Genomic DNA, 16,023 nt, shown 5'->3' with positions numbered 1-16,023 from the left:
GACAAGTTGCCAACCAACTTGTCAGACGGGGTCCGGACGCGCTTATCTCCTTTGTCGGTGACAACGGGTCGCGGCATGTTTCTGGTTTTCCTCTGTCTGGACATAACGTAGGATCCAGGCTTTAGGCGATATCCGCAAATTTCTGCCGGCGACTCCATCGCATGCAACCTCAGTGGGGAACACAGCTTTGAGCGTATCAGGAGGCGGTCGCTGCTAGGCGTTTACTAAGGTAGTGATTAGTCTGCATAGCTATTACTGTTGCCCGTGCAGTTCAGTGAGTATTTCTCATCACCGTGACGTAGTGTGGTGTCCTTAGTGCAGTACCGACACTAGACCGAGGCGTGGGAGGATCATGCACAAGCCGGGTTGTTCTGTCCAGTCGGTAGACACTACGTCAAAGACCGTGTCGGCGGGACGGACTTAAGACGGATGTCGTCCCATTCTTTTCAATGCGAATCAAGGTGCCGCATTGGGTACCCCGGTACACAGCCACGATGGCATGGGACTGAGAAATTGACCAATCAACTTCCGTCACCCAACCACGGCCGGAATGCATGTCCTGTGGCGCCGACCGGATCTTAGCGTTTATCGGGAGATTCCCCGGTGGGTCGATGGGAGCAATGGGAAATTTTTCTTCCAAATTTTTTTCCGAGTCTTCGAAGGTTCCTCGGCTTCGTACAACAACTAACCCGTATCGCTGCCCAATAAGGCTGAATGCGGAAACAACGAAAAGATCAGAGAAACTTGGGCAGCCGTGAATTTCCGCTGCTGACCGAGGATAACCTTCCAGATTCTTCCTCGACCATCTCAGCCTTGGGCTGGCCTGTTGCTTGCCGCGGCCCATACGGGACTCCCGTGACCTACTAGCGCGGACGGAAGTTTACATATATAAAACCTTAACCGTGGCACAGTATGACGGCGATCCCGCTAGTGCAGATGCAATGTCAGGCTGGTAGTATCTTCACAGTATTACAACAGGCTATGTCCAATACAATACGTAGGTACCTTGCACTACTAGTAGTGAACGCCCCAGTTATCGTCTTCCAGGAGGCCTGCGGCCTCTTCTAGACTCAGCCCAGCCGTCTCAGGATATAACCTCCAGATCAGCCCGTACCCAGTTGCGCATATCAGCGCGTAAAGTACAAAAGTCCACGACGGCGTGAGCGCATCCATCAGGAGCAGAAAAGTCAACCCAACCGCGAAGTTTGCAGCCCAGTTGGTTGCCGTGGCAATGCCGCTACCCAGGGATCGCACACTGAGCCCGAACAGCTCACTCTGCATCCACGGCACGTTTCCGAGTCCCATAGCGTAGCCTGCGACGTACACCATGATGCTGACCAGGATGATGAGAGCTGCGCTTTGGCCGGGAGAGCTGCCGTCTTGGGTCGAATCGGTCGAGGCGAACTGGATGAAAGAGAACCCGTATGCTGCTGCAAGAAGGCCCCCGACCATGAATGGGATTGTCCATAGCAGGATGCGCCGCCTTCCGATACGGTCGATCAAGAACAGAGCGATGAGGGTGAAGGCAAAGTTGGTGACGGCGACGACTAGCGAGGTAAGGGTTGGGATGGGAAAGCCGAGCATCGTGAATATCGTAGCCGAGAAATACATGAGCGAGTTCTGTATGCAACCGGGCTGGTCAGTATGCTGGTTTAGGAGAGGATTGAAACTTGGGACACCCACGAATCCGCACAACTGTTGCAACCCCTGAAGCAAACAGGCAATGATCAAGGCCCGCCGATTCCTCCTCGTCCGGAAGAGCTCGTCAACCGAGGCCATCCACCTACCCTCATCATCCTCCCTTCTCGGCCTGCGCAACCTTCTCGCCTCGCCTTCCTCCCTCACTTCGATTTCAATGCCTTTCACAGTAGCATCCACCTCCTTGCTGGCCCCACGTCCGCCCAACACCCTCTCAACAACTCTCCTAGCCTGCCCTACTCTGCCTACCTTAACCAACCACCTCGGCGTCTCAGGCATAGCCACCATCACCACGGCTTGCACTACCGCCGGCACGGCTCCCAGGCCGACCATCCACCTCCACGCCGTCCTCTCATCGCCATACTCCCCTAATACCCAACCCACCACATACGCCACCACCTGCCCCAGCGTGATGAAAATCACATTCATGGTAACCAGCCTTCCTCGCAAGCCCGAGGGCGCCAGTTCGGCAATATAGAGCGGCACCACGAAGCTGGCCGCGCCAACCGCCATGCCGACGACGGCCCGACCCAGGACCATCTCCCAGACTGCATCGCTGCACGCCTGGACGACGGCACCCAGAGCGAAGATGATGTCGGTGGCGAGGATGATGCGCTTCCGGCCCAGGCGGTCGGCGAGAAGGGAGGAGAAGGGGGAGATGAGGAGGGCGAGCAGCGAGGTGGAGGATGTGATGACGGATTTGTCCAGCGAGGTCAGAGGGCGCGCGGAGAGCGAGGTCCCGATGCAGACGAGCGTCGAGGATATCACGCCCGTATCATCTGTGCGGGCAGGATTAGGCCGGGGGGTCTTGTGATATGGCGAGGAGAATGGGGAAATGAGGGTGCGCCCGCCTTACAGCCGAAGAGGAGGCCTGAGATGCCTGCTGAAAAGGTGAGGAGATAAAGGAATAGCGTGGGGGAGGAGGGAGTGTGCGGGGTGGTGCTACTGTCTTCGTAGGCGGCTGCATCGTTGCTGTCGTGGTCGTGTTCACGGTCGTCTCCCAAAGGAGATGGATGACGCGAGATTAGTGGCTCTTCTGCGCTGCTCATCGTCGCGGGGTCGGCGTGTCAGTGATTGTTGTGGACTTCGTGCTATAATCGACTGTCCATCGTTTCCGTAGCCAGAGTGCCGGGTAGGTGCCGTTGCCTTCGGGAGTGTTGCCGGATGTTGTATGCACGTCCATCTCCAGACTGGGTGGATCATCCGGCCAAGTCGGACGGGAAGCCCAACAATGTCGGGAATCGGAAGTCCGTGCAGTGCCCCACTTGCATCCACCCCCTTGGGCTGGGCTGGAAATCTGCAAGGGGCGGCTGAGGGGCGGGTCAGCGCCTGGGCTGGGGGCGTTTCGAAACCGCTGTCTGGCAACTTGAGCTGCATGTGAACGTTACACAAGCGAAGCAACAAGGAGTTGTCTCACATCGCCGTCTGTAAACGTTTGCATAAACAGTTTTCCTTCCTTAACTTGCCCTCTGTTCTTCCAGCAGTGTATTCTTCATAGCGCCGCTGGAGCAATTGTCTTCTATCAACTCTAATTCTTCACCTAGTGCAGGTATTGTGCTTGTACATATATGCCTACCTGAATTTCGCGTCCCTAGCGTATCTGACGAGCTTCGTGACATCGGACCAACGACAGACACAATGCCGCCGCCATATCCCACGCCACCACAACGCGATTCCTGGTTCGCCCCTCTCTCGATTGACCTCATCGTCAAGGTCTTCAAGACCACCTTCTTTCACCCCTTTGTAGCATGGATCATTCCGCTCTGCTTCCGCGCCCAGAACATGTTCTGGGATGCGCCGCCAATGCTCGTCTCTATCGGCTGGGCATCGTTCATCACACTATGTTGGATATTTGGGGTGATCAACGACAGGCTGGCATTCGGTCTTCCGCGCGAGGTCGACCTCAGCGAGGAGGTGATCGTCATCACGGGCGGCGCCAGCGGGCTGGGCCTGCTGATCGCCGAGGTATACGGGATGCGCGGCGCCACCGTTGCCGTGCTGGACGTGGAGGAGATGGAGAATGGCGAGGCACGGGGTGTCACATACTACAAGTGCGACGTGACAGATAAGGATCAGGTCGCGCGGGTGGCGGCTGAGATTGAGAGAGATGTACTTTGTTCCCTCCTCTTGCCGTCCAGCGTCGCTATGCTAACTGAGGACCTTTTCCAGCTTGGCACCCCGACGGTACTGATCAACAACGCGGCGATCGTCATCGGCAAGCCTCTCCTCTCGCTCACATTCCCGGAGATCGAAAAGTCCATATCCACCAACCTCCTCAGCCACTTCTACACCCTCAAGACCTTCCTGCCCGCTATGGCGCGCAGCGAGGTCGGCGGTACCATCGTGACTGTGTCCTCGGTGATCGGTACGGTCGGCGCCGCCCAGCTGACTGACTACGCCGCGGCGAAGGCAGGCATCTCGGCGCTGCACCGGTCGCTCGCCGCCGAGCTGCGGCAGTCGCACCCTCAGATCCGCACCGTGCTGGTCACGCCCGGCCAGTTGAGCACCCCGCTCTTCTATGGCGTACAGACACCCAACTCCTTCCTCGCGCCCGTAGTTGAGCCGGTCGACGTGGCGAAGGAGGTGATCGCTGCGATCGACGCTGGGAGGAACGCGGCGATTGGAATGCCGCTTTATGCGAGGTGGATTGACTGGTTGAATGTGCTTCCGCTTGGGCTTCAGGCGGTGGCTAGGAGGCTGTCAGGCGTGGATACCGCCATGAAGACATTCGTGGGGAGGAAGGGTGCGAAGAAAGAGGGGAAGGGCCGCGTGCTGATACAGGGATTCTGAGGGGATTGTATGAGGTGTTGGCGCCGGCGCCGGCGCGGGACTGAACTGGACTTGACTTGACACTGTATAAGAGATGTAGCTGTATTGAGACGGAGCATGTACGAAGACTGAGGAATAGCGGACGTTTAACGTGGAAACGTCCTCGTGAACTAGCATGTGTACCAACAGGGCAAACTTAAGGTAGGTAGCTTCTAAGGATGTATGTATCTTATTCGCAGTCCATAGTGAGAGCCATGTGACGAGGTCGCAACTGACCCCTGCGCCAGGCTAAGAGCACTTAGGCGGGATGTGGCCGCATACTTAGACCATGTCTATAGCTACCGGCGGCCTGAGGGACTATGGCGAGGGAAACGCCTTCTTCGGCGAAAAATCAGGCATCTCCATGCGCGACCTCACCGTGGACGACATTCGAGATTGCCTTCGACCGCTTCCAGACGAAGAGATCCACCCTCTTCTGCCAGAAAATGGGAATATCACCGTGGCAATAGATGATGTGGCAAGCTTCTACGTCAAGCGAACGGCGTGGTCTACGCACCTCGACTTCTGAGGGACAGAGTCCCTGGCCAAGTTGATGCTCAAGAAGCCCGGACCATGGAGCTCCCTCATACGGCATCCGCATCCCAACATTGTCCGCTAGTGCGGCGCCCGAGTCAAGCGCGGCCGCATCACCGGCCTGGTCCTTGAGACTTTGCCATCCCCACACGATCTAGGCTTCCTGAAGACCCGTCGGTCCCGACGTCTTTAGAGAATTGCTCGACAAGGAGCCGAGCGAGCGCATTCTCTCCGGACCCCGCTCGGCCATGAACCATCTCCACTCCTTTGGACTGGCACACAACGACGTCAACCCCGCGAACATCATGTTCGGGAGGGCGGAGCACCCGAATTTGTGATTGATTTGCATCATACGAGCCGTTCGGAAGCATCTGATGTTGACTGGGATACCCGCGGTGGTCTGGAGAAGGACTTCGAGAGACCACGTTTGACAAGGCGAACAACGAGAGTACAACATGTACAGTTTCGAGCTGCTAGGTTCATGGCTGGAGACGCTTGTTGAGTAAGGAGGTAGAAGATAGCGTATCTACGTCTGCAGACTACGGTGGCGACTGGATGTAAAGGACATAGCACCGTGGAGAGTGCAAAATGAGACTAGAGGACCAGAGTGGAACGGGGATGCATGTATTAGAACTGCCACTGACTCGCGCAAGGGGCAACTGACTGCCCGGGTTCGGTCGACTTAGATCTTTTACTGTGATGCACTGTGCATTATGCCAAGACCTCGGCCAAGACGGCCAATCAAATCCAGGCGATCGCCACGAACTGGATTGCATGCATGAATCGACACTGTGCTGTGTCCGCTCGAAAGTGCCAAGACAACCGTGACAACTTCCCAAACTGTTAGCCCAGGATACTTCTGAGACTGTCTCTCCTCGCCTTCCTCATTGCAACGGGAACAACCATGGGGACAAGCAACGGAGGCAACACTTTACATCACAAGCGCGCCTTTCTATGGAGCAGCAAGCTTGCGTCAAGCATAATTCCGCCACGTGGTTCGGCCTTCTCGACCCCTTTGGGGCCAGCTTCAGCTCGAGATGGAGAGAGTCAACGGAACGGTCCTTGGTCGTGGGTCTGCCTTACTCGGACTCGGTGGAAGCCTTCCCCAGACTCCTTGAGCTTTGTCTGCTCCATGACGGCAATAAGACGGTTACTGGGAGGCTCCTACACAGACACGGTCTTCCTTATTGCATGGCTGGTCTGACTCTCTAGCTAGACTAGTATTCTGAGAAAGACCCAGATGGCAGTCAGCGCGGACTCGGGACCGAGCCCCTCCTGCCTCGTGGAGGGAGTGGCTCCGGCAGCACCACGGACATGTGATATATCATCACAATGAGAGTCGCCATGCTGTCTGCACCGAACATTCTGCGAGCTTATGGACCCCGCGAACATTTACCGCCGTGGTAGCCATTGCTGTTAGACAGTGTTTTGCTCAACTCCGAAGCTTCCAGGCGTGCACCGGTAGCAACGCCGAGTCATGGCGGGAGGAGTAGCTGTCTAGAACAAACATTTTCGAACCAACAGCTGCTTGTTCGTGCTTCGCAGGCTGTCCCGGTGCAGTAGGAAATCCTGCCACTTTTCCACTTCAATTCACTGTGCTCCTCCACAAACCAACCACGGGACCGACATTGCGACTACTATATTCGAGTCCTTGCCACAATGCCGCCCACCACGTGGTTAGACAGTGACACGATCGACCGGGTTGTAACGAGGGAGTTTGTCTGCAACCGACTCGTTTCCCGGGAGATCAAGCAGCTCGACAGACCGCTCAGCTTTGGCGATAACCTGACCGACGGCACGTACTGGAATTGGATTGAGGAGAAAGCTAAGAAAATCTTCCTCATCCTCACCGACCTCGGACTGCCTGATCAGATCTTCGGGCTCATCGACCAATCTTGGGAAGATGACGATCTCCCCATCCCTCTAGAGCAGGTTCGGCGCCTTGCCTTGACGTCTGTCAGGAATGAGAAAGTCGAGCGGAAGTTCTATCACCGCCAGTTTTACTACCTGTCGCGACCACTGCAAAGATGGAGCCATATCGACTACGAGAACGACGAACTGATCCCGTTGGATGTTGCCGGCAAAAAGCAACCGACAACTGAGGGCTATCACATGGACAAGGTCACTCTCCCGAACGAACGGGGAACCGTATTTGGCCGCGCCCGAATACCTCTAGGCCGCGGCCACCTCAGCAGAGACGAGTTTCTCCACAAGGTCGACAGCGTCAAGCATGTCGGCCACGAGCATTTACTTTCGTTTTGGGCGTCGTACACTCATCAGCAACACGGATACGTGCTCTTCACACCAGCCACCGAGTTCAGTCTCAAGTCGCTCCTTGCCAGCATCCCTCGTTGTCTGAAGCGTTTAGACAAACACGCACGCCGGGAGACGGTCATGGAATGGATTCACTGCTTGACCAGCACGGTATGCTTCCTCCACGATCGTGGGCTCGCGCACGGAAACATCACGCCGTCGGCCGTGTTGTTCTCGAACGACAACCGAATCTTCCTCTCCGACTTCACGCATTTCCATACCGAAAGCGTCGAAGGCGCGGCGGACAACAGCTCCCTCGGCAAGGAGGCGTACGATTATGCGGCACCTGAGCAGTGGTACAAACCAGTCTTGCCCTCACCAACCTCGACCGACGAAGCGGCGCGTAAGGAAAAGGAGTCGGCAGGTTTAACGCTAACACATAGCGAGTCGCTGTACCTCAGCCCGCAGGCCGCCGACATTTTCTCGTTGGGGTGCGTCATGCTAGACCTCCTAAGTTACCTCGTTAACAAGAAGCACGGCCGCTCTTCTGCCGCGAAACGCCTGACGAAACACAAACTCACCGGCCGTGCCGGCGCCGACGCGCCGGACACGTCCTTCCAAAAGAACCTCAGCCAAGTCAAGAGCTGGACAACGGAGCTTGCCAAAGATGCTTCCAAGAAGAAGGACGACCCCGTATTCAGGGGTGTCGTGCCAATACTACACTTGGTCGAGAGCATGCTGGCATTCCGCCCGTCGGATCGTCCGACTGCCGACGGGGTGCAGGAGCGGATGAGCCAGATCCTCGTGGAATCGTGCGATCAGGGAGTGGTTCTCAACAATACGGAATCCCCTACAAAACTGCATCCACCTTCCCCGGCATCAGACACCAAGTCGTTGATCCGGTCGAGTGGGAGGAGCCAACCATCAGGAGCTGAAGAGCGGAAGCCGAGTACTGGTGGCGGTATTAGCGTCACCATCCGGAGGGTCAAGAGTCTCAAGAGCTTTGGTCGGAAGTCGGCAGAGAAGGAGGAGTGTGCACCTGTCCCGAGGAGTAGGAATGGTTTCCCCACCGGTAATCAAGTTGTTCAGCAGACTTTCGGAAGAGACGAGCCGAAGTGATGGAGGTGCCCCCCAGTTTGAGGGCCTAGGTTGCGCTCTTCGATGGAAGAGGCAGAGACAGGTTTCAGGTCGCGACCATTCATGAGGTATCCGCAAAAAAAAAGTAAAAGAAGAGAAAAGGAGCAAAACAAAGGGAAAAAATGGGAAGAAAAAGAAGGCCAAAATACCCACAGTCTCGGTCGCCTAGGCAGCATTCGAGATTGATTCCAATGGCTTTACTTTCTCTGTTAGTTTCCTAATGACAATTGCCCCGGATTTAGCTCTGTCCTTAATCTGGTCCGTGGTAGTGCTGTTCAACTGTTTCTCATGGAAGTTTGTCACACTGGTTGCCCTGCTGCTGTGTTCTGTTACTGTACCTATGTTTATGCACAACTGTCACTGCCTGCGTCCAACCTTATATGGTCTGTGCTTGTTGAGGTGGCACGGACCAACTGGGGCCACTCCAGCTTAGACTGAGACGTCTAACTTGTAGTGTTCATATTGTTAACGTTAGTACCTTTATCAGAGCCTTTCAGACGACTCGGGCGGGAGGACTGGATGTTCTCTTTGATTGGCAGGTTTGCATACACGTGTAATAAAAAGGTTCTTATCATAGTGGAGGGACCTGAAGAGCGGCCAATGTCTGAAGTGAGTAACTACAAGTAGGGGTTCCGTAACACTGAATTTGGGGAGAGACAGCCAGACAGGTTGGTTGGAACATTGATGTGAAATACCTATCCATATCAGCGATGGATGGCGCAGTTTCTGCGGATACTCCGTCGTGTAGGATTCCAGCACTCCAGCCAACATTCGACGCCACCCCCACCCCTTCCCTTTCGGGTGCCAAGGTTCCTCGGCGATCTGCACGATTGCGCGTTCCCGGAGCCCCACAGAGGATGGAAAGATCGCAGAAACCAAGGTTCTCTTGCATCATGCATGGAAGTAACTACCACGATAGCGTAGCATTGAGCCCATTCTTCAGCCAAGATAAGAGATATCGCAGAACCAAGGAAATCAGAAGAAACCGGGAGCTGAAAACCGCGATCATATCTGCTTCTCAGAGCCAGGTTGGTGGTGCGTTGACTTGGGGGATCTCCTAGCATTTTCCATGTTGGAACTGCCTACACAACACGAAAGCTCCAATGCTTTGTTTCGAACACAATTGAAACGCTCCGACCCGGTCTGTTTTGAGCAAGTGACGGTGCTGGTTTCCAAACCGACTGGAATGTCGATCCGGTGGATTCCCATCGACACCGCTCGCTGCATGCGGAATTGCCCATCAGGAGACTGGCTGCACCTTTCCGGCACCCGCTGATCCCATCAATTCGTTCAGCAGCCACTTTGGAGTCCCATTCGACTCAGGAGTGAACCAGAAACATTGCAAGAGAAGGGAGCGACAACAGGCTGTGTTACACACACTCCGCCCTGCAGCGACCTATTTTTGAGTTACGGATAACGTTCCAGGTTACGCCTCACTAGCAAGTAAGTGCGTGTACTAGGTGCGGCACGTACGACACTTATTATCGGCAACTGCAAGCAGTTCATGTTGGAAAGCTCGGACTGCACATCTATCTTGTTGCTCCCTGCAGCGGTTGCATCTCGATACCCGGCAAAGCATTGTCAGCAACTTTCCTCGACGTTTTGAAGTCGTTTTGTTCATCAGATTGGGCTTGGGGCGCGGAGGATCAGATTAAGTAATGAGGTTTCCTTGGCTGCTGTCAGCTCTCCTTGGCGGCGAAGCAGCCGACTCAACCCTCAACACAGTCAGCGGCGACGGGTTGTCGGTGTGCGAAAGCGGTGTCCTTATTGGAAAGGGTAGGGAAACAAATCTGCTAGCCAGGCAAACCTTCACAGAGTATTTGCGGCTAATAACCAAACCTTGCAGCTCTTACATACCAGCAAGTCAACCAACAACAACTTATGGACAGGGAGCAAGGCGGGCTTCATGACTCGCCAATAGCGTCGCCCGACGCGGTCGCGGGCGCCATTCACAATGACCCCGATTGTCTAACTGTCTCCCTACGAGTTCGTCAGATCACCAATGTCATCGAAAGCACCAAGCAATTGACATCCCCGCAGAATCAAAACCAGACCGGACTCAAGCTCTCCCACGTCCCATCACCACCAGACCACGACGGCAACCTTGAGGGCCCTCCGTATTCAGAGAACGAGTCATCTCAGCAGCGGCCAGCATCAGAGCCGCCATCACACGACTACGGCCCTGGGCCAGATGCGGAAGCCGAGATCGGGGTCGAGGTGGAGGCCAGCGCAGAGACGAACAACCCTGCGTCAGTGAACCGGGCGATTGCAGGCATGGGCGCGGGCTTGCTGAGCGTCATGTTGATCATGGCCTTCTTATGAAAACTGTAATATTCCTTTTCGCGCACTAGAATCCTCGCTCCTCATCGACTTCGACGGATACCCGCGGCGGTTGAATCGTTAAAAGGGGTTTCTGGGCTTGCATGCGGGATGTGCCTGGATTCCCCTCTGGGAGGGTCAATATCGGCGGGACGATGGAGAGCGGACGACGGACGGCGGGCCGTGGAGTCGATTCGAACGGTTACGATACCTACGTTGTCCGATAGACGACACGTGCTCGGGTATGATTGCAGGAGCGTTACCGAGCTGTTCAGTCATGGCGGTTTGAAGGGGCCCGACCGGAACGGAATGAAAGGGAACGATACCACAGGACTAATGTGCATGGGCGAGTTATGTAGTTATACTTTAATCCCTAATAACCCAGATATCTGGGACAGGAGAGGACGATTCTACACCTCGGGGAGGCGACCGGCCAGGAGGTGTATCCTGGCATGTAGAGTTTCGAAGACATGCTTAGGACGGACTATGACAGACAAATCCGATGTTCATGACTGTAACAAGCAAAATACCCATCGAGATGAAGATCAGCTTACTATGATACTGTCCGTTAGGAATTCGCAACACGCCATCCATGGCTCCTCAATGACTTAACCGAGGCGCAACTACCTTACCTACAGAGACAGAGTACCTAGGCTTCCTCTGGAGATCGGCCCTCCGAGCCTTGCTGCTAGACATGCCGGTGTTGTTGTTTGGATCTATTTCCTGATATGGTCTGGGCTGGGCGCTTCCATGGCATATGTATTGTACAGAAAATGCGCCGCAGGCGATTCGATACCGTCGAAAACCCAAGACATGCTAAACCACATGTACAACATATGCGAGAAACGCCAGCCACGAGTGGTATCAGTCCAGCTTCTACAGCTGCAAGACACATTCCTTGGACCATAGCGAAAAACCCCTTAACGCCTCCCAATGCAAAACAAGCCCCCTACAGAAAGGCCGCACACACCCACCCCCCCCACCCCCCCCCCCCCCGCCCTTCCGGAGATTACTACTGCTGCTTGACCAAGATAGCCTTTTCCCTCTCGCTCTTCCTTTTCTCGAACTTCTTGTCCGAGTGTTTCCGCTCGTTCTCTTCGCGCCGCTTGATGGCCGCGAGCTCCTCGCGCTTAATCTCGGACGCCTTCTTGACCACCTTGGGCAGGTGCCGGTGCCGGCGGATGCGCCGGATCTCGGGAAGATGCGAGTAGCGCTCCATCAGCGCGTTGTTGTACTCGAGCGCCTGCCTCTGCTTGGTTTGTTTCACGCCACTGCGCTCCGACGCGTTGGCGCGCCACAGGCGGACGTTGCCCTGGAATTGCGGGTTAGTGAAACGGAAGATACGGGCGGAGTGGTGGAGGCGGATTAGCAGAGGCGTACATCGTCACTCCCGCTGAGCAGGTATTTCGAGTCCATAGTCCAGAGCGTCCGGAATACTCTCTGCATTCTCTTGGTGTGGTAAATGTCGCGAGAGTGACCCTGATCACGACGCCAGATTCTGATGGTACGGTCCTATAACAGCATTAACATAAACTCGTCTACGGGCAGCAGGGGTAGCCATACGTAAGAACCGCTCACGAGCTCTTCACCGGTAGGTGAGAACTCGACATCCATCACGGCGGCGACATGGCCCTTCTGGATATTCAGCGCTTTATCAAAGTTCCTAGCGTCGAAGATATAGCTATGTGAGGTTAGTAAGTGCCCAAATGAGTCAATATGGATTGCGGTTTACATGTTGTGATCTAGACTCAGTTAGCATCACCCCCTAGCAACCTAACCGGATATGACACAGTACCTTCTGAAGCGACCGCCAGATTCATAGCTTCCATGGGGTTGAATACAATGCGGTTGGCCGCAAACTGGAGCACGGTCTTGACAACGGGCACTGCGCTTAGGAGTTAGAGACACAGACTCCCGTTTTCCGACAAGGACCTGCACTCACTGTTTGTCCGCAGGTCGAGTAGGATAACTGAACGGTCGGTAGCCACAGAACCAACGACAGATGTCTCGACTTGATTGAAACAGACATCGGTGATGGTGTCCGTGAAGTTAGGCCACTGTATTGTCTGTGCGGCTGTACTCTGCTCTAGATCCCAAACTCTAATGCAACCAGCGCCAGACGAAGCGGCAAAAGCGCTGCCGGTCCGGTGAACGGATAGCGAAGTATACGGCCCGCCTTCTTGCCATGTCGCCAGCGGTGTGGTGTCGTTGGGCGTGTTATAGGGGTCCCACAACTTGATGCCGTCCGTGGCACACGACAACAGCTTCTTGTCGTTGGTGAAGGCCAAGCCTTTAACGATATTTGAGCTGCGAGGCACGGTCAGCATGTGTGTATTTCCCAAAGCCGGATATTTGCTTACTGTGCCGCCGTTCGCCAGGCTTCACCGTCTCGTTTTGTCAAGTCCCATACCTTGACTATCCCGTCGCCGGACCCAGATGCGACCGAATTCAGCGAATTCTTGTCCTGCAAGATGTCAGCGTCACGTCATCCCAGTCCCCCTTCCACCAGGCGATGGGCGGAAACAAACCTTGCACATGCTGTACACGCCCTGGACATGGCCACTCCCAAGCTGCCCGAGAAACGGCTTAGCGAACATGCGCTCCCTTGTACGCGTCAGCATTCCAATTCTCGAAATGCAACGGCAAGTCCTTACAGTTTGACTGCATTGAGCGCTCTCTGGCTGCGTCCCTGCGTCAGAGTGTTTACCCAACTGTTCTCTCGATAACCACTCACTATTCTCGAGCTCGTTCGAAGGGATGGATTTCCGGGGCGAGGTTGCGCGGGGCGCGCTGAACATCCGAGCCGGGCGCTTGCTGAGCCGAGATGCCCCGGCTGAGGGCTTTGATCTGTGGGCACAGAGGTTAGAATCTGCAGGTGTAATAAGTTGAGGCACTAAGCCGGCTAGCGGTGTCTTGGAAGGAAGGCAGATTGACTGTTCTGGATGCTGTGCTAAGGCGATATCCTTCCCTACCTTCATGGTGCCTCCTGATCGGAAGTTGAATCTTGCTCTCTAACAATTTCGGTTATGGATTCGAACCTGATGTGCGTCGTCGAGTAGGGTCGGTCGATCGTAACGTTTCGCTCCAGACTGTCCAAGTAGGCTTGGGATTCACGACCTCGGAAGCTCTGAAGCCTCGCCGGTTTACACGGGCGTATCCTGTAAATTTTGGCGGGGTCTGGCGGCAAAACCACTCACCGCCTTGCGATACTCAGCCACATAAGCCACAGCAAGCCGAGATGCCAAGGCCAGGTGCTGCGGGTGCTGATTGCACCTGATTGCGTCGCAATCGCGGCAACCTAGCTGGACTGCAGGCGTGCAATAGGTACCACAGTCTTTGGAGCTTGAAACTGCAGCTGAACGCATTCCAAACATCAGCACAACACCACATCAGAACCGTCTATCTCCGAACGATACCCGCAACGAACACTTCCGCCGTCCCGCTCCAGCGCGCCGCCATCACCAGCCTGATTCGGAACACTACACGAACGCAAGCCAACAGTCTCGTCACAATGGCGCAGGGCGAATCGGAGAGGGTGCGCGAGGCACAGAAGTTGGCCAAGTCAGACCCGCGGAAAGCAGAGCAGATCTACCAGGGAATCATTTCGAAGCCGCCGTCGGTGACGTCCGATGCGGCTATAAGAGAATATGAATCGGCCCTTGTCAGCTTGGGGGAGCTTTATCGGGACCAAAAGTGAGCCGGTCTGCATGGAGCAACCAAGGAAGCCACGGTCTGACACAATGCAGGAACACAAACGAGCTTGTGGGCTTGGTAACCAAGAGCAGGACAGTGTTGTCCTCGTTCGCGAAGGCCAAGACAGCGAAGCTGGGTACATGTTCCCCCACCGTTCAACAGTGCTCCAGCCGCTTACATTGCCCGTCACAGTCCGCCAACTGCTCGATCTCTTCGATGCCATTCCAAACTCGCTCGATGTCCAGATATCGGTCACAAAATCCTGCATAGAATGGGCTACTTCAGAGCGTCGGAGCTTCCTCCGGCAGAATCTCGAGACCCGTCTCGTGACGCTCTACATGGCCAAGCAGTCCTACTATGACGCGCTGACGCTCATCAACAGCTTGTTGCGCGAGCTCAAGCGCATGGACGACAAGCTGGTTTTGGTTGAAGTCCAGCTCCTCGAGTCCCGTGTCTACCACGCCTTGGGCAACATCGCCAAAGCTCGCGCCGCCCTCACCAGCGCCCGCACCTCGGCCGCGTCGGTCTACACGCCGCCGCTCCTGCAGGCCAACCTCGACATGCAGTCAGGCATGCTGCATGCCGAAGACAAGGACTTCCAAACGGCGTACAGCTACTTCATTGAGGCGCTGGACGGCTACCACACGCAGGACGAGGCGGGGCGGGCGCAGGCGGCGCTGCAGTACATGCTGTTGTGCAAGATCATGCTGAACCTGGTGGACGACGTCAACCAGCTGATGACGTCCAAGCAGGCGCTCAAGTACGGCGGCCCGTCGCTGGAGGCGATGAAGGCGGTGGCGCGGGCGCACGCGAACCGGTCGCTCGACGAGTACGAGCGCGCGCTGGCGGTGTACAAATCCGAGCTCGGCAGCGACACCTTCATCCGGAACCACCTCCGGCGGCTGTACGACACCATGCTGGAGCAGAACCTGATCAAGGTGATCGAGCCCTTCAGTAGGGTCGAGATCGACCACATCGCCAAGATGGTCTCGCTCGACACGCAGGCGGTCGAGCGCAAGCTGTCGCAGATGATCCTCGACAAGGTCATCATCGGCGTGCTCGACCAGGGCGCCGGCTGCCTCATCATATATGACGAGACGCATCGGGACGAGGCGTACGACGCGGCGCTGGCGACGATCGAGAAGCTCAGCAATGTGGTGGACGTCCTCTACACGAACCAAGCATCGATGTTGGAATGAGGCGTGCGGGATGGGACACTCAGGGTGGGGATTGACTCGCGGCCGTTGGGCTAGGGCATGTAAAATTACACGCTTCCGCGACGCTGACAATAAAACATTTCGGCGTGAATGGAAACGTACAACAACAAACTGTCGCTGGTATCAAACCCATCTGTGCTCAAACATGCGCCCCGCCTTACCCAAATACCCCCAACGCCATGTACCCTATGTCTGTATGTATATCAAACTCGTGATACTTCCTGATCATCATATTTCCAGCTGTTCCAGCAAACCAAACCAGACAACCAACCACCCATCCAGTACACACTTACGCCCTTACGAACCTTAGATCCCCGTCGTCATAATGAACCATCATATACGTACGGTACAGTATTCATACCGC

The 16,023-nt window shown here is 55.5% G+C and overlaps 6 protein-coding genes across 6 annotated transcripts; 4 read left to right on the top strand and 2 right to left on the bottom strand.

Annotated features, from left to right (window-relative positions):
• Window positions 1-935: 935 nt before the first annotated feature.
• On the bottom strand, window positions 936-2,906 carry B0T15DRAFT_536478 (general substrate transporter). Its single transcript, XM_062869551.1, has 3 exons — window positions 2,555-2,906; window positions 1,684-2,477; window positions 936-1,620 (listed from the first exon to the last, which is right to left on the bottom strand). Exons 1-3 carry the CDS (start codon window positions 2,745-2,747, stop codon window positions 1,015-1,017), a joined length of 1,593 nt encoding a protein of 530 aa, XP_062720213.1. The 5' UTR covers window positions 2,748-2,906; the 3' UTR covers window positions 936-1,014.
• A 182-nt stretch (window positions 2,907-3,088) lies between these two features.
• B0T15DRAFT_241433 (uncharacterized protein) lies at window positions 3,089-4,642 on the top strand. The gene is made up of 2 exons (XM_062863067.1): window positions 3,089-3,807; window positions 3,868-4,642. Exons 1-2 carry the CDS (start codon window positions 3,337-3,339, stop codon window positions 4,486-4,488), a joined length of 1,092 nt encoding a protein of 363 aa, XP_062720212.1. The 5' UTR covers window positions 3,089-3,336; the 3' UTR covers window positions 4,489-4,642.
• On the top strand, window positions 4,643-5,115 carry B0T15DRAFT_241434 (uncharacterized protein). The gene has a single exon (XM_062863068.1). The coding sequence runs from the start codon at window positions 4,796-4,798 to the stop codon at window positions 5,033-5,035; it is 240 nt and encodes a 79-aa protein (XP_062720211.1). The 5' UTR covers window positions 4,643-4,795; the 3' UTR covers window positions 5,036-5,115.
• Window positions 5,116-6,699: 1,584 nt separating this feature from the next.
• Window positions 6,700-10,752, top strand: B0T15DRAFT_494895 (kinase-like domain-containing protein; the record flags this gene model as incomplete). Its single annotated transcript, XM_062867062.1, has 2 exons — window positions 6,700-8,344; window positions 10,277-10,752. 2 exons carry the CDS (start codon window positions 6,700-6,702, stop codon window positions 10,750-10,752), a joined length of 2,121 nt encoding a protein of 706 aa, XP_062720210.1.
• Window positions 10,753-11,751: 999 nt separating this feature from the next.
• B0T15DRAFT_536467 (WD40-repeat-containing domain protein) lies at window positions 11,752-13,891 on the bottom strand. The gene is made up of 11 exons (XM_062869550.1): window positions 13,722-13,891; window positions 13,484-13,596; window positions 13,404-13,430; window positions 13,278-13,353; window positions 13,110-13,213; window positions 12,692-13,056; window positions 12,545-12,634; window positions 12,482-12,491; window positions 12,313-12,430; window positions 12,130-12,261; window positions 11,752-12,061 (listed from the first exon to the last, which is right to left on the bottom strand). Exons 1-11 carry the CDS (start codon window positions 13,725-13,727, stop codon window positions 11,762-11,764), a joined length of 1,341 nt encoding a protein of 446 aa, XP_062720209.1. The 5' UTR covers window positions 13,728-13,891; the 3' UTR covers window positions 11,752-11,761.
• Window positions 13,892-14,260: 369 nt separating this feature from the next.
• B0T15DRAFT_399834 (PCI domain-containing protein) lies at window positions 14,261-15,641 on the top strand (the record flags this gene model as incomplete). The annotated part of the gene is made up of 3 exons (XM_062865028.1): window positions 14,261-14,442; window positions 14,496-14,578; window positions 14,635-15,641. The coding sequence occupies 3 exons, from the start codon at window positions 14,261-14,263 to the stop codon at window positions 15,639-15,641; spliced, it is 1,272 nt and encodes a 423-aa protein (XP_062720208.1).
• Between the last annotated feature and the right edge of the window lie 382 nt (window positions 15,642-16,023).

This window comes from Chaetomium strumarium (assembly GCF_033439665.1).
Source record: "Chaetomium strumarium strain CBS 333.67 chromosome Unknown B0T15scaffold_5, whole genome shotgun sequence".
Lineage (NCBI taxonomy): Eukaryota > Fungi > Ascomycota > Sordariomycetes > Sordariales > Chaetomiaceae > Chaetomium > Chaetomium strumarium.
Note: the sequence above shows the minus strand (reverse complement) of the source record. Positions and strands in the feature narration are given on the sequence as shown.

What these genes read in the sequence shown, in the direction of transcription:
- B0T15DRAFT_536478 (XM_062869551.1), bottom strand. Translation starts at nt 2,747, where the DNA reads ATGAGCAGCGCAGAAGAGCCACTAATCTCGCGTCATCCATCTCCTTTG. An exon ending in CTCAGGCCTCCTCTTCGGCT is followed by an intron (nt 2,478 to 2,554) that starts GTAAGGCGGGCG and finishes CTGCCCGCACAG; the next exon opens with ATGATACGGGCGTGATATCC. An exon ending in TGCAACAGTTGTGCGGATTC is followed by an intron (nt 1,621 to 1,683) that starts GTGGGTGTCCCA and finishes GGTTGCATACAG; the next exon opens with AACTCGCTCATGTATTTCTC.
- B0T15DRAFT_241433 (XM_062863067.1), top strand. Translation starts at nt 3,337, where the DNA reads ATGCCGCCGCCATATCCCACGCCACCACAACGCGATTCCTGGTTCGCC. An exon ending in CGGCTGAGATTGAGAGAGAT is followed by an intron (nt 3,808 to 3,867) that starts GTACTTTGTTCC and finishes GACCTTTTCCAG; the next exon opens with CTTGGCACCCCGACGGTACT.
- B0T15DRAFT_241434 (XM_062863068.1), top strand. Translation starts at nt 4,796, where the DNA reads ATGTCTATAGCTACCGGCGGCCTGAGGGACTATGGCGAGGGAAACGCC.
- B0T15DRAFT_536467 (XM_062869550.1), bottom strand. An exon ending in TTCGAACGAGCTCGAGAATA is followed by an intron (nt 13,431 to 13,483) that starts GTGAGTGGTTAT and finishes GCAGGGACGCAG; the next exon opens with CCAGAGAGCGCTCAATGCAG. An exon ending in GCGCTCAATGCAGTCAAACT is followed by an intron (nt 13,354 to 13,403) that starts GTAAGGACTTGC and finishes GACGCGTACAAG; the next exon opens with GGAGCGCATGTTCGCTAAGC.